The following is a 16,107-nucleotide window of genomic DNA, read 5'->3' on the forward strand; positions in this document are numbered from 1 at the left end:
TGTTCACCTTAACTACCACTATTATCAATTTAACTACCACTACCTCACAACCTAAGCACCATCACAACCATTTTGGCTAGTTTGCACATATTTTGAACTAATGATGCACACAACTTGAATAACCGATACATATTAGAAATAAAATATTAATATATGCTAGTCTTATATCAACAAGTCAATGAACACTTTTGAAAAAATAATGCATATATTTTGAATTAACGATACACACAAATTAAATAAGCAATGCACATTAAACATATTTTTAATAGAGGTCAACTTTATACTAAAATTTATGTCTGCTATAAAAATATTTTTAACAGAGGTCAACCTTCTACCAAAATTTATGTCTACTACAAATTAAGTCGATACATACTTATAAAAAAATTAATGTACATATTTTGAATTAATGATGCACACATATTAAATAAAATATACACATTAGAAATAAAATTTTAGTAGAAACTAGTCCTCTATCAGAATAGTCGATGCACACTTATAAAAAATTAATGCACATATTATAAAATAACGGCGCACATAGTGATATATATTAGAAATAAAATTTTAACATTAGCCTTATATCAAAGCTTACATCTAGTATAAAATTAATGATGCATGCAAATTGAATAAGTGACACATATTAGAAATAAAAAACTTCTTCAATTTTGATACTTATTTAATATTTAAGCAATTACAAAATATTTACATAAAAGTTCCAGAACCATCCTAATATTTTAAAGGGTTAAATACATTTTACCCTCCCTTAGTTATGCTCGAACTTACTTTACCCTCGTATACTTCAAAAAGTCTCAAACTAATCCCTATACTTATTAAAATGAAACTGTTAGTTTTTTCATCCAAATTAACGAAGCATGCCCGGAAAATTTCAAAAATTAAATGGTGGGCTGAATTTCCTCCATTTTTATTTTTTTATAGACAAAAATGTCCTTCCCCTCTTATATAAGCATTCTTTCTCTTTAAAAAATACTCACATATTTTCTTTTCTTACTTTCTAAATTGTGCTTAATATATAATAAGTTTTATAAAATCTGGTCTTTTATAAAATTTAATAATTATATCACATCTAGGAACAAGACAAATATTAGATTAAAAAATTTCTGATAAGAAACTCATCTATTTTGCATAATAAACACGATAAGGGTATTTTGGTCATTTGAGTGCACTCAATTAATTTTGATAGAAAAACTGATAGTTTCAATTTATAAAGTACAGGAGAGTAAAGTGATTTTGGACATAAGTATAGGGAGTAAAATATATTTAACTCTATTTTAAAAGTACTATAATTTATAAATTATCACAAAAAGTTTTCTTAACCATATTATTTCAGACTTTTAGTAGTATCCTTATAACAGTATGAATGTATGATAGCTAGTACATCAATCCAATGTATTTAGAAGCACCAAGTATTGAATGCATACCTTCGGACATTCCGGCTCCTCACTTGGGTCCCTCTCTGAGTCGGGCAATCGCACAAAATTCTCGAACTTAGATACTGCCTCCTTTAGACCATTTGAATTATTTATTAGATATGAATGAAAGCTGTTAGAAACTGCTATATGCCCAAAGGAATAATTTCCAACAACCGCCGATCTCAAGTCAGTTAGTTGGCCCGGCTTTATGTCTGGATAAACTGAATACAAGTATGACGTTATCAAATAGTCCAAGGCAGCATCACCGAGAAACTCTAACCTCTGTTTAACAGAGAGAAACATTACTAATAAAATGGCATAGTCTAATACTGATATATAATAATATCTCAATTTTGAATCTGCAGTTACTGTCATTTATTAATTAAAGCTGCTTAGAAGAATTTCAACATATGTGTAATACAAACCTGATAGCATACTCCTGAAAGATTGCCAACAGAAGGGTGTACAAATGCTTGTAAAAGAAGACTTCTATGCTGAAATGTATAACCTAATGATTTCTCAAGTGCATCGACATCCACATATTCAATGAGTGACATGGTACTTTTGCTTTCCTCACAAACTTTATAGAGATCTGAAATGCTATAATCAAATGGTATTCCAATCCATCTGAGAAATGTGCCAGCGGCTTTGAATCCGCTTTCCACAAGAAAAACTCCAATAAGGGCTTCCACAACATCTGCGACTGTCTTATTTTGCAGCCAACGGAAGGATCTAGTGCATTTACCACTATTGGCTGATACATCATTGGTTCCATGTGGAGATTGTATAGCTTCTAGTGAATTCTCATTGCAAAGGGCAACACAGGAATAACCTAGGCCAAAGAATTGGGATGGGTCAAATAATTCATCATGTATATACACCTGTAGAATTGAAAGTAAAATGGTTACAGTCAACAGTATACCACTCCCAATCATGATAATGATTTAGAGGATAACTTGCATAGCAATAGATCAATAAGAAAAGAGAATTTGCTGGTGCAACTAAAAATTTGGGAGTTTCATATCTAGCAACCCATCTGCTTCAGATTAACAATTTATAATGTAGACAATGCCATAAGTTGATCAAGTAACCAGCTTGTTAATGTTCCCTGGTAAATAAACAGACAATTTGACATGATTCATATACAAAAAAGATTAATTAACTTTGACCCCCTCAACTATAGGTCATTTTCACTTTTATCTCCTCATCTTTCAAACTCTACAACTTGACCAGCTTAACTATTAAAAATGATCGAATAAGTCCTTCCATTAGTCTACCATTAATATTTTTAACAGAATATATCGCATGTTTAACAAATGACCCTATTATAGGCCCAAATGCCCTTTTCTTCAATGTATTGCCCTCCTCTTCTCCCAAATCCAAATCCTAAATATAAACCTCACTGTCATCACACCACCACTACGAGTATTAGCACTTTTAGGCCTCGTTCACATGTGGAATAAGGTTAAATAGGAATAGCAACTCTTATTTGTTATTATCAAAATAAGGGATTTATTTTAAGAATAACTATTTCTATGTTCACTAATATTCTGAAATTATAGTATAATAATTATCTTTGATGTGATATAAAATGACAAAAAAGATAAAAAAATATATTTTTTTGTTTTTTATTAAATTCCAATAGAAACTCTTCGATTTGATATAAACTAGATTGCTAAGATAAATTTTAAAGCTAAATTAGTAATTGAGTTAGTGTGTAGTATAAAATATAATTTTAATGATTAATATTTGTATCCTAGAATAGGGCTATTGTAATATTAAAAAAATAAGGTATGTCACATGCAAGGCATGTGCCTCACCGGTCTCCTCCTTTCCTTCTCTTCTCTTCTTTCCTTCTCTAACTCGGGTTATGGGTGATTATCGGATTTTCCATGACGCGATAGCTATAAAGCCTAGCAAACCCCTCCTCCATAGGTATTGGGATTTTCTTCTCCATCTTTTTCTTCTTCTCCTAAGATTTCTTTTTCCTTCACCACTGAAGTCGCCATTGCTGGGGTTGGGTCGTCGGAGCATTGCCGGAGTAAAATTTCCTCTCCAAGCAAGCTGCCGGTGAGTGCTCTCTTGCTCCATGAAATTAATTTAGGTATCATAGGGTGGAAAATAAATACCTAATATTTTGGGCGTCTACAATTCAGCGAAGTGCGTCAGCTAGCGGCTTTGGGTTGCCACCACTCCTATTCTGGAAGCTCCGCATTGTTGGCCTTGTGTCATGGGTACTTCCTTTAGAGCCCTCGTGATTCGGATCCCTACCGGCCATGGTGTTGACATCGACCGCCAACAATCGACCCGACCTCCTTTCTTCTCAAGCATGTGGCTATGATGGTGAGGAGTCGTCCGGTGTTGTCGGAGGATCTCTAGCGACGGTGATCACCGGTGCTCCCTCTCTTTCTCTTGTCTATCTCCTCGAGGAAGAAGGTAGGGTTGGGCTCGGGCTCAACCCGAGCCAACCCTTTTATATTAATGAGTTTGAGTCTATTTTAAATTGATATTTGGTATGACTTTGAGAGCATACTAGATTAGATATTCTTCGTGCATCTCCTTGTGATGACTCAAGTCTATTTTAAAGTCCTGTGAACAAACTAATATCTAATCAGCATATGATCTATTTAGGTGACTCTAACGTGATTAAGTCTACCTTGAAGTCCAGATAACAGACCTATACATAATTAGCACGTGATCCGTTTAGGTGACTGTGGCACTGTTAGAGAACAATCCCAAGATAAACAAAAATTTTCCCTAAGGTGACTCTAATCTCTCTCTCTCTATAGTTAGTAGAAAAGACAGGTCGTGTTTATTATATAGTGACACCTCCTAGTTACCTTAACCGGATTAGGTATAGAAAAATACTCGAGCGCATCTCAAGATAACTTCTAGTTGATGTGGATCCCCAAGTATAGTCCTAAGTTGAGATAATTAGCACTATGAAATTGAGAAGGGTTACATAATAAAGTAAAGTATGATATTAGGTTGTTAATTGCATGCTTTGTGGCTTATGCTTATTATTTATATTATGAGTTTATTAGCTATTGTTTTAATTATTGAGCTTCACTTAATATATCATATTAGATAAAGAATGATTTTCTAGCTTGAGTGGATTCACCCATTGAGCTATAGTTGTTGGTTTATAGAATCCCTCTTCTAACATTTTAAGTACTAGTCAATGTGGCGACTAAGTGTAATGCACCGAAACCTCACCTCCACTTAGGATCTATCACCTTTTATTTTTCAATTCTATTAGTCTTTATGCTTTAAATTTTAGCTAATTCAGTTTGATTGGAGACACATAAGTGGTAACATTGGTCATTTTCATTAAAGTTGGATTACATTTATTGGAGTCAAATATTTATATTAAGTTCTTATTATGGTGGACTTAGAAAATTATTTATTAATACTTAGTGAATCTTAAGTGCATTAAAGTATATTGCCAATCATAATTCCGATTTTAGGTTGTCATAGCTATTATAATGTTTAGTTATTATTATAGAATAAGGAGTTATGTTTTAGAATAAAAAAAAAATTATTCCTGACGTGAATAGAGGGAATAGAGGGCTTAAGGCCTTCCTCTTCCATGCCATGGACCCAAAACTTGACCATTTCTCTCTTTTTGACACATTAAAACATGTTTCAATTGTACCTACAAGCTAGCATACTATTGTTTTCTAGTGAAAGTGCATGTGTCATGAATAGTGATACCAAAAGGTTATCTCTTATGTGGAATGAAAATGCAAATTGCATATAAACATTTATGCTGCTCATTTAGAAACATCCGACCCCGTAAACAAAATAGAAGTATCTTTATAGTCAATAGAAGGAAAATAAAGGCAAAACAAAATCAGATGTTACCATAATAAGTCTTGATGTTATATATTCAGAGTGAATTTTTTTTTCAAATAATTAATAAATGGATGGACATATCAATAGTCTACAAAACCTTAAACGAGAATTTATCTAAATGGATCCTTTTCAAGTAAAGTAAAAAGTAAAAAGACAAAAAAATTACTTTAAGAGAGATAACCTTACGCCCGAGGTTGGCCCAAGCCATATAGGCAGAAGAGGAGACGATGAGGGGAGAGGATAGGATTAGCCGTTCTACAGCAAAAGATAGTAGCTATGCACTTTAACTTAGTAAATAGTAATGATACCCCTGATGATACTCTTGGCTATGAAATTATCCTTTCTACAGATGATCAGGAATTTTTGTATGAGCATATGCACAGCTTTATTAAGGTTTTAGGAAGAAACTCAAAAGAGAAAGACAAGCTTTCATATTGTGGTTCTTACTACTAAAAAGTGGTTCTAATCAAGAGACTGGGACTTTTTGAGTGCCAAGCTTTAAGAGGAAAGGTTCTAACTAGTTTGGGAATGAAAATTGACCAATAATATTTTAATCCAAGGGACATTCGAACAAACTTTTGAAGATGTGTTTTCTTTTCAAAAGACATCATGGACTATAGAGGTATAAAAAAGGACTTAAACCTAACCCTGGGACATCTCTTCTATGACTTAGTTGAGGCTTTTGGAGATCATCTTCACGGTTTTAGGATGCTTCATGATGGAACGTGCTGAATAGCTTTCCAACACTTCCCATCTATTTTAGATCTTGAAGGGCTTTGCCTCAAGGGCTACTGAGATGAAATATTCAATCTCAAGGGTTACTGAAGTTGGGAACCAACCATATACATAATGACTTTGAGCGAGTAAGACCTTACAAATATAATCACAGGTATTAATGGGCGGTCTGTGTTCATTTTATAACTGTTACATTGGTTTTAAGTTTGATTCTGGATAGGATTTTTTTCTACTCCGGCTTTAGAAGTTTTTTCACATAAAAATCTATGTTCGCGATTGTTTTCCACACTTTATTTTCTGCATTATTATATTGATAGGTTGTGGTAGATCATTTTCCCAGGATATTTTTAGATTTTCACTATCTTCTAGGCTTCTAGCAATGATGAGAATATGAGGAATATTTACAAGATCCACCTCAGATTCGATATGGTCTTGATTATTTACGCTCTTTCTCGGTATCTGAATTTCTTTTCTTTTCTGTAGCTTTAAAAATAACCCAATAAAGAATGACTGATAAAGTCAATATGTATCATTTTCTCCAGCAGCCCAATATTGAGATACAAAGGTGTTACTTTTGTGATGGTGAGGATGCTAGTTAAACCATGTGACAAGGTAGCAAGTATTCAGTCACAAATAACCCCTCTTTCAAACAGATGTTTGTGTATATAAACACATTTATATTTGCAGGTATGTCATATAAGTATCCCTATCCATAATCTACATGCTGGAATATGATATGCACCACTTGTATTATTTTCATAACCTTTCTCGCATTATTTGATTTTGACATGTGCAAAAAGATCACCAAAAAATTGACAATAAGTACCTAACTTCCATCTTTAACTATGAGAAAAATTGTGTAAGACAAACAAAAGCATCTTACTAAAAAAAATAATAATGAGTGCTCACATCTTATCTTGATTGACTATCCTTACCTCATTTATAGGGTGGGTTCATCAATGAAGATGTGATTTGATTCCTATTCTGGCCGCTAATGTTCAATATTCAAACTTTCAAAGTCAAGGAAACAAAATTCTAAGTCAAGGCAACATTGAGAGAAGGAAGCCAAAAGAAATCAGTTAGTCATCTTATTCTACCATTTAATACTAAAACTTTCTGGGGACTAATGGACACCATAAGAGGACATTATATTTATGGGTGCATTAAGTACTATTTAGCAAAGGTTTTCAAAATGATTTTAATTCCTAAACAATGCTTTAAGTAGAAATAATACATAATTTATTAGTTATAGTTTACAGAAATTTGTATGGTTGAAAAAGAATAACATTTCCTACAATTTGCTTCAATGATGGCCATGGTGACGCCGTCCTGGCACATGGCACGGCACCCCCCCTAATAATGTTGGAGAACATTGCTGCAAAGCCATATCCCTCCTTTCTCCTCGTCCCCATCGCGGCCAAGTTCATTTCCTCTCATCATTGTACACTACTTTTAGATTCCGCAAAGCAGATCCTTTATAATTTTGGCCTGTTTACTATATGCCTAATCCCATAATTTTCAACATCCATTAGGGCATTGACAAGAGAGGAAATGAGCTCTACAACGACACGACTGCTTGACAAGGAGGGTATCATCAGTGGTGGAGGCTACCTCTCCCTCCTCTTTTTTCTCTCCCTCTCTTGTATGTGGCCGGCCGTAGAGCCAGCCGTTCCGGCCTTACTGTGCATCAGCCGTGGCACAGCCATCATTGGTTTTCTTTGCACCCTATCTAATTGGCTGCTTCTCTATATTTATAATTTCCTCATAAAAATGGTATTGGTATCAAACAAGGCATTTTTCAACCTATGAAGTACAAATAGTCAAATACATGAAATTTCTTTGAGCTGATCATAGTTTGATAGAGCAGGTAATATTAGCACAGGCAATAGTAATTTCCTTCAACAACACCCAAGATCCATCACAAAATAAGTGAAAGCACTAGACTAGAGCAATAAATCAAAGGCTTTGCTAGTGGTTTACATAGATAATGTGAAAACAATCATTACTGCAGAGATTTGAGAAACATAGTAAAAGATTCTCTCATTTTAAAAATATTTCATCAATAGCTTTTTACCTGTAAATTTTTCCTGATTGCTAGTTCGTATAGATATTGATTATTTGTGAGACTAGAACGCCTCATGGAAAGGTCACCTTCATCCAAGTTTCTGTAGGAAAGAAAATTGTGCCGACCAACTGCATATTTCAAGAAAGCATCACCAAGAACTTCAAGTCTCTCAAGAGAAAAGCTCTCTAAGCATTTCGCTGTAGTCAGCGCTTCTAGAATCTGCAATGCATGTAATTTCTTGTCATGTGTGATGATGATGATGATGGTATAGAAATAAGTAATTAATTGATTTAAGCCTCAAATATCTCTTCACAACTACTATACAGTACATAGAACAGAAGGCCTTACACGATTAGCTCTAATTTGAGAGGCCTCTGCAAAATGTATAGATAGGTTATCCTTCAGTTCAATAGCCACAAGTAAACATTCCAGCCTATGCATCAGCGAAGGCAACAAAGACAATGAGCTACCAATATCTTTAGAAAATCCAATTATTTTTAACGAGCAGAGCTCTGGAGGCAATGGTATAAAGTGCTCCTCTTTTGCAACGGCTGTATATCACATACAAATGAACAATATCAGAGCTGGAATGCTGGCTCTTAAGTGGATATAGAGAACAAAGAACTGATGACATCAACAATGCATTGTTTTCTTTTTTTGTTCTATCCTAAACTTTCCTCCAGTAAGCATTAAATGGCTTAGTTTCTAACATCAAGGCAAAGGTGAAGTGTAAAAGGAAAGAGCATAGCTTGACATAGTTTTAACTTAAACTGTACAATGTACAAATGAAATCAGAATAAAATCGTTGGACTATAAGAAAATTGCCAGTCTCTAAAAGCTTAAGATTTTAAGAGTATTTAGTGAGTTAATATACTATTAGAGTAGGAGGGCCTGAGTTTGAATTTCGCCAAAACCTACCTTGTCAATTAAATTATAAAAAAAATGCTGCCCATTTAAGTCATATTAATTGCTTGAGCCTATCAAAAATGTCTCAACCTCTTAAGTGAGAGAGTATTAAAATATGTGCTAATTCAACGACAAAAACATAAGCTCTTGGATAACAGTGATTTTTTACATTTTTATATTTAATACTGTCCATCACTTTGGGGCTAAGATATATTGATGGACCAAAAAATGGACTTAATTTAAATGGTGGAGGTTTTCATATTTTAAATGCTAGATGGGACTAACAAAATTTAAATCCATAACCTTTGCTCCGATACCATGTTAACTCACTAACTACTCTTAAAGCTTAAGCTATTAGGGCCCACTTAGTGTGCGATTAAAGAAATATCTAGAGCAGTTCCAACTTGTTGTTGGACTTTGATATTTGTTATTGCTATTAGCAAGGTTCCCAGTTTCGGCTGATCCCGATCCGAGTCGAAACCAGTCGGTTTGCTGGTTTCGCTGGGGTTTCGGCCGTTTCGGCCGAAACGGGTGGGAATGGGTCGGATCCGACCCGGGGGACATCAATAATTGATGTCCCCACCCCCCACCTGCCTCTCTCCCTTTTTCTCTCTCTCTCTCTCTCTTTTCCTCTCTTTCTCTCTTTTCTTTCTTTCTCTCTTTCTCACGGATCTCTTATTCTCTTTCTCATCGGCGACTGAGTAGTGAGTAGATCTCCGTCTCTCCGGTGACCTCGACCTCCGGCGACGTTCTCTGACAAAGATTCGACAACCTCGATCTCCGGCGACCTTGGGTAAGTTTTTTTTTCAGTTTTTTTTTTCATTGTGCAGCAGCTGCACCTGCAGCAAGTGCTGCTGTGCACCAGCAAGTGCAGCAGCACAACCAGCAGTAGCTGCTACTGCTCACAGCAGTGCTGCTGCTCAATGCTGCTGTGAGCAGCAACAGCACAACAGCAGCAATGTTGCTGCAGCAGAGACTTCTCTGCCAGCAGAGCAGCGGCAGCAGCACCTGGTGCTACTTATGCAATTATGCCTCATAAATTTTAAATTATTTTATATTTTATTTTGATTTTTCCTTTATATTTTTTAGTTGCAGAGCTAAAATATCAATGGCTCCAAAAAAGAAGTCATATGATACCGACATTGGGTGGCAACATTGCAGCACTATTGGGCAAGATAAAAGACGCGTTAAATGTAACTGGTGAGGAAAGGAAATGAGTGGTGGTGTCAGCCGTTTGAAAGAACATTTAGCTGGAAGACAAGGAAATATAGCAGCTTGCACTCAAGTGTCTTTGGAAGTTAGAAAGCAGATGTTGGCTCATTTAATTGGCAAAAAGAAGGATAAACAATCTACACAATAAATAGAGTCAATGATTCGTGAAGAATTGATACATAATCCTATACACATTGATGATGATAGCAGTGAGCAAAGTAAGGAGGATGAGGAGGAGAGACAGATGAGGAGGGCAATAAAAGAGAGCAGAAATATGCATAGAGAAGAGGAAGAGATGAGAAGAAGCACTGATGGTAACTTTCAGAGATCTAGATCAGTTAATATACGATGAGAGAGAGAATATGGGGGCAACAGTTCTACCCATAGGACTCCTGGTGTTACAGCAGAGTCTGAAAATATTAGATCAATGGATACATATCTTCAGAAAAAAATGGGTCGTACACAGACTTCCATCAAGACAGCTCTCAAAAGAATTAAAAATGCAAAGAAACACATTGGTAGAGCTATCTCTAAATTTTTCTTCTACAACCATATTCCTTTTAATGTAGTTGATAGCCCTTACTATCACACTATGGTGGATGCTATACAATCAGTAGGGCCTAGTGTTCCCCCTCCTAGCTCAAATGATATTGCTACTAAATATCTTGACTCAGAGGTAGATGAACTTCATATTTATATTGAGACATTTAAACGGTATTGAGATGAATTTGGTTGTACACTGATGTGTGATAGGTGGAGTACACAAAACAGAAGAAAAATATAATTAATTTCTTAGTGTACTCTGGCCATGGGGATCATATTTTTGAAGTCTGTTAGATGCTACGCTCATTTCAAAAATGCAGATTATATTTGTCAGTTGATGGATGAGGTGGTACAAGAAATCGGTGAAAAAAAAAATACTCCAAGTGGTTACTGATAATGGGGCAAATTATAAAGCTGCTAGAAATTTACTGATGATTAAAATGCCTCATTTATATTGGACGTCATGTGCTGCACATTGTATTGATCTGATGTTAGAGGATATTGCAAAAGAGCCTGAAATTGACATGATCATATGTGAAGGTCAGAGGTTAACAAATTTTATATATAACCATGGTTGGGTTCTACTCAGGCAGATGACTGGTGGTAGGGAAATCATCAGACCCGGCGTCACTAGATTTGTCACTCACTTTTTAGCCTTGGAGAGTATCATGCGCTATAAGGATGATATTATGCGGATGTTTACATCACAGGAGTGGTCTATGAAAATTAAGAATATGAAACCTAAAGATAAATCTTTAGGTGAAACTTTGAAAAATATGGCTCTTGAAAATACATTTTTGGATAATATTACAATTGCCACCACAGTATTTGAGCCTCTTGTCAAGGTATTAAGACTTGTAGACAGTGATGACAAGTCTGAGATGGGTTTCTTATATGAGGCAATAGACATAACTAAACAATTAATTAAAAAAATGTGGGCCAAAGTTATAGGAAGTGGTGGAAGATGATTGATTCTAGATGAAACAAATAACTACATAGAGATATACACGCTACTGGTAACCATGTTTTTTTCTGCATTTTTAAATAATATTTATAATTTTATATGATTAAAAAAATAGTCCGATCCAATACGAACGGCCGATACGGCGTGTATATCTCTATGTAGTTGTTTGTTCCATCTAGAATCAATCATCTTTTACCACTTCCTATAACTTTGGCCCACATTTTTTTTATTGATTTTTTAGCTAAATGTTCTTTCAAACGGCTGACACCACCACTCATTTCCTTTCCACACCAGTTGCATTTAACGCGTCTTTTATCTCACCTAATAGTGTTGCAATGTTGCCACCCAATGTCGGTATCATATGACTTCTCTTTTAAAGCCATGATATTTTAGCTCTGCAACTAAAAAACATAAACAAAAATCAAAATAAAATATAAAATAATTTAAAATTTACGAGGTATAACTACATAAGTAGCACTAGGTGCTGCTGCAGCAGAGAAGCATCTGCTGCTGCTGCTTTGCTTCTGCTGCTGTGCTGAGAAGCAGCAGCAGCAGTCTGCTGCTGCTCTGCTGGCAGAGAAGTCTCTGCTGCAGCACCTGCTACAGGTGCAGCTGCTACACAATGGAAAAAAAAACTTACCCAAGGTCGTCGGAGATCGAGGTTGTCGGAGGTCGAGGTCACCGGAGAGACGGAGATCTACTCACTACTCAGTCGCCGGTGAGAAAGAGAGTAAGAGATCCGTGAGAAAGAGAGAAAGAAAGAAAAGAGAGAAAGAAAGAAAAAGAGAAAGAGAGGAAAAGAGAGAAAGAGAGAGAGAAAAGGGAGAGAGGCAGGTGGGGGGTGGGGACGTCAATTATTGATGTCCCCCAGGTCGGATCCGACCCGTTCCCACCCGTTTCGGTCGGGATCGGCCGTTTGGGTTTCGGCTGGGATCGGGATCAGCCTGGGAACCTTGTTTTTTATAATACAGCTCTAAGCCCTATTTTCTCTCTCTCCACTTTTCTTTCCTCTATTGTAATTAAGTGGCGGATCCCATCTCACATAAGGATGCACACACCCAACACTATGTCAATTTTTTCTTTTTGATAATTCAAGAGCCCGATGGCTATAAGTTGGATAATGAAGTCAGCACTCTCAAATAATTAAGTTGAACAACTAGGTCAATGCTCTCATTAAAATAGGTCCAACGGACTAACTCTAATCGCAAAATACTTCCAATCATCCTCATAAGAAAATTCTTCCTATGTCTAAGCGGCGATTTAGAACCCCAACCACTTGTGCTAGTGATTGAGCATAAAACTATGTCAACTTAAAGGATTCTTTTTCTTTGATTGTGATCCCTGAATCAAGGGCTATGTAAGAGGTCGACAAAGCTATGAGATAATGTTCTTGAGAATGTTGGTTGTACCAAGAATGGTCGTGCCGATGAAGAATTGGCACCTAGCACGGGTGTGTTCAGCAAAAGGCGGGTGTCGACCGTGTCATTCAGCACAGGTTGGGTGCTACCCCAACCCATTAACCCATTAAGGTCTCTTTGGGCCGTTGGCATCTACTTTACTAAAAGATTAAAAAGCGTTGAAGTGAGAGAAGTAGAAAACAAGAAGATTTAGGCAATGCATTGGCCGCACCACCATCTCAAATGGCACCGACGAAAGGCAGGAGGGCGCCTTGGTGAGCCGCCTAAGCGCTGAAAACCACTATGCAGGCCTGGCAGCATGCTAACTTAATGAAGCAGGTCAGATTGGTGAAGTGGGTCAGATCAGGTTTGATAAATTGATAACTCGCTATTATATAAAAAATCTCTTACTCTCATTTCTCGCTTAGTCGCACTACTCTCTCGTTCGATCTCCTAAACCCTAAACCTATCTCTCTCTTGATCTTTCTCTCTCTTCCATAGCCAACGGCAGCGAGCGGCGGCCTTCTTCTCTCGATCGTCCCTTTTTCCTCTCTCAATCGTCCTCTCCTAAACAAGCAGCAAACGGATGGTGATATAATCTTTCTCTTCTCTCCCTCTATCACTCTCACACTCTCCCATCCCATCGGCAGACCAAGTTTTTTCAATTTTTTTCTTCACTGTCTTGATTCTTGAATTATTATTATGCTAGAGGAATTAATTCGAGGAATCAATTGTCAATTAGTTTGTGAAATGTAGTTATTTGAAAATGTGAATAATTGCTAATTAGTTTGTGAATTAAGTTTCCTGAAAAATAAAAGTTCTCTTTTCATTGTCTTGAACTGTTGATTGTTGAATTACTTTTAATCTGTTATGCCTATGATATTAACTTTTTATTATGATCGAGAATTGTGGTCATGTTATTTACTATTTTGGTGTGGGGATTATAATTTAATTTTTATATATTAAATATACTAGTCCGTCTTGTCACCCGCCTTGGCACCGGTCTTCCGCCAAGGCGCTAGGGTGACCGCGCGCATTGATCCCATCAAAAGGTAAATTTTTATTTTATTCTCTTAAATATTTTCTTTGTTATACACTTTAAAACTAATTTGGAGTATACAAATGATAAATCAAGCTCAATTTTGTTATATCGATCATTTATAAGGGTTTTTCTTGATGTGAACCGGGTCCAGATTTGATTCATATTATTTTTAGATAATACCTAGCATTTTGGTGCTAGATCTATGAAAAATTAACTCTTTAAAATATAGGAACCAAAGGAAAATTTTGATTTCCCCAAATGTTTTCCTGAACTTCAAAAAATCTAGAATTAATATGACAATTTCATTCAAATTGGGTCAAAATTGATATAGGAATATATTTAGATTAATTCCATGAGTTGATATGAATGCAAAGTTTTAGCAAAGTTAGAAATTATTGCTTTTCCCCATAAATTCACTCACAAAATATGAAATTCATATAACTATTGATTATTGATATATCTTTAATAAAAATAGGTTATTACAGCATTATATAAGAATAAAAGACTACTATAAACTTTAAAATCTTTAATAGAGATAAAAGATGTTTTTCTAAATAACCATATTAGAGGCATATCAATGTGTGTCATGCCGAGCCGACAAGCCCTGTGCTACGTGCCGTGCTGACCTAGTATCGGACATGCCTTAGTACATCAATCCTTGGATTATACGTGACCATGAGGCTTAAAATATAAGTTCCAACACAGCTAAGATTATCAATTTAGATGTAATGCTAAGAGAAAGATCTAGAGATAGTTCTATTGGTCATTCAACTAAAGTAAGCTTGGGTGTGAAAACATAAAGTTTTAGCTATGGAACCAAGAGAGAGCTAAACTGAATAACAGGGTCATATGTAGAAATTAGTTCCTTTTCTGTCTTGTTGCTAAAAACTCGAGGCTTCTTCCATACTAAATGTTATCTTGCATAAGTAGTGGATATACTTGAACTAGCATCATAAATAACCTTAGGCTAAACAAATGGTGAATAATAAAAGTATAAAACTACAAATTGATATTCCAGGACCATAAATACAAGTATAATTGACAGAAACTTCCATTCTATGAAAGAGAATTACCTGTGTTTACTGGCATCTGGTTGAGAAGTAAATTGTGTAACTTAAAAAGTTGTTTTGCCTTTAAAAAAGGCTGTTCAGGATACAAAAGCTGAAAATTATACCTGATTAACAATGATTGCAGAAATAGATTATATCATCTGCTGAGTAAATAAAAGAGCTGTAATATTCCAAGACAGAATATGATAGAAGTGCATCAAAGACACCATAATATGAAGAACCTATGTTGTACGTCAGGAAGATAAATTATCATTTGCAAATGTTTAGGGAAAGAGGTGCTATATTTGCGTATTCAGATAGCAACTATATCCTTCATATGAAGTTGACTAATCAAGATCCTATACTCAGTGCCATAGCAATCTCAATAATGGTCTGATTCAGATATAACCTAATGTCTAAGTAGAAACCAATAACAGATAGTGAGATGTATGATTTAGATGTTGCAATGAGTACATGGTGTGGTGCTAGTTTGAAATGCAGCTGAGTTGCAATAAATCAATGGTTCCAACATCAGAGCTGTTAGCCACTTGTCTTGTTTTTTTGGGGAAAAATAACTCGAGAGGGTAGCCGGATAGGCCCTACAAGATAGGCATGCCCATATTTAACTACACATACATCAGCTCAATAAACAGTACAGAGGTTATGCTGTGTAGAGAATAAGTCAACAAATTGAAGGAGCCTTAAAGGAGAAATTGTTTTAATATTCATTTACAAAAACTAAAATGATACAAAAAGCACTAAAATTGACAAAAGTCAGCTAAAAGGTCCGATAATCTTGTATTAACACCAGAGATAGCATGTCGGAAGTAGCATGCATGCATACATTTATGCAGACACACCCATGAATATGCCCATTTCTTCTTGTATATCTTTATATGTTTAAAGCTTGGA

The 16,107-nt window shown here is 35.6% G+C and overlaps 1 protein-coding gene across 4 annotated transcripts in view; it reads right to left on the minus strand.

Moving 5' to 3' along the window:
• Positions 1 to 16,107, minus strand: part of LOC140799773 (endoribonuclease Dicer homolog 4-like) — a 28,099-nt gene that overhangs the window by 9,240 nt on the left and 2,752 nt on the right. For all 4 annotated transcript variants that reach the window (XM_073154229.1, XM_073154230.1, XM_073154228.1 and 1 more), the window contains exons 5-9: positions 15,220 to 15,320; positions 8,431 to 8,633; positions 8,092 to 8,301; positions 1,853 to 2,308; positions 1,437 to 1,709 (exon numbers count right to left, since the gene is read on the minus strand). In XM_073154229.1, the coding sequence (XP_073010330.1) occupies positions 1,437 to 1,709; positions 1,853 to 2,308; positions 8,092 to 8,301; positions 8,431 to 8,633; positions 15,220 to 15,320 (1,243 nt within the window). The remainder of the gene's footprint in view (positions 1 to 1,436; positions 1,710 to 1,852; positions 2,309 to 8,091; positions 8,302 to 8,430; positions 8,634 to 15,219; positions 15,321 to 16,107) is intronic.

The sequence above is a fragment of the Typha latifolia genome, chromosome 13 (genome assembly GCF_019914945.1).
Source record: "Typha latifolia isolate L0001 chromosome 13, TyphaL0001v2, whole genome shotgun sequence".
In the NCBI taxonomy this organism is placed as follows: domain Eukaryota; kingdom Viridiplantae; phylum Streptophyta; class Magnoliopsida; order Poales; family Typhaceae; genus Typha; species Typha latifolia.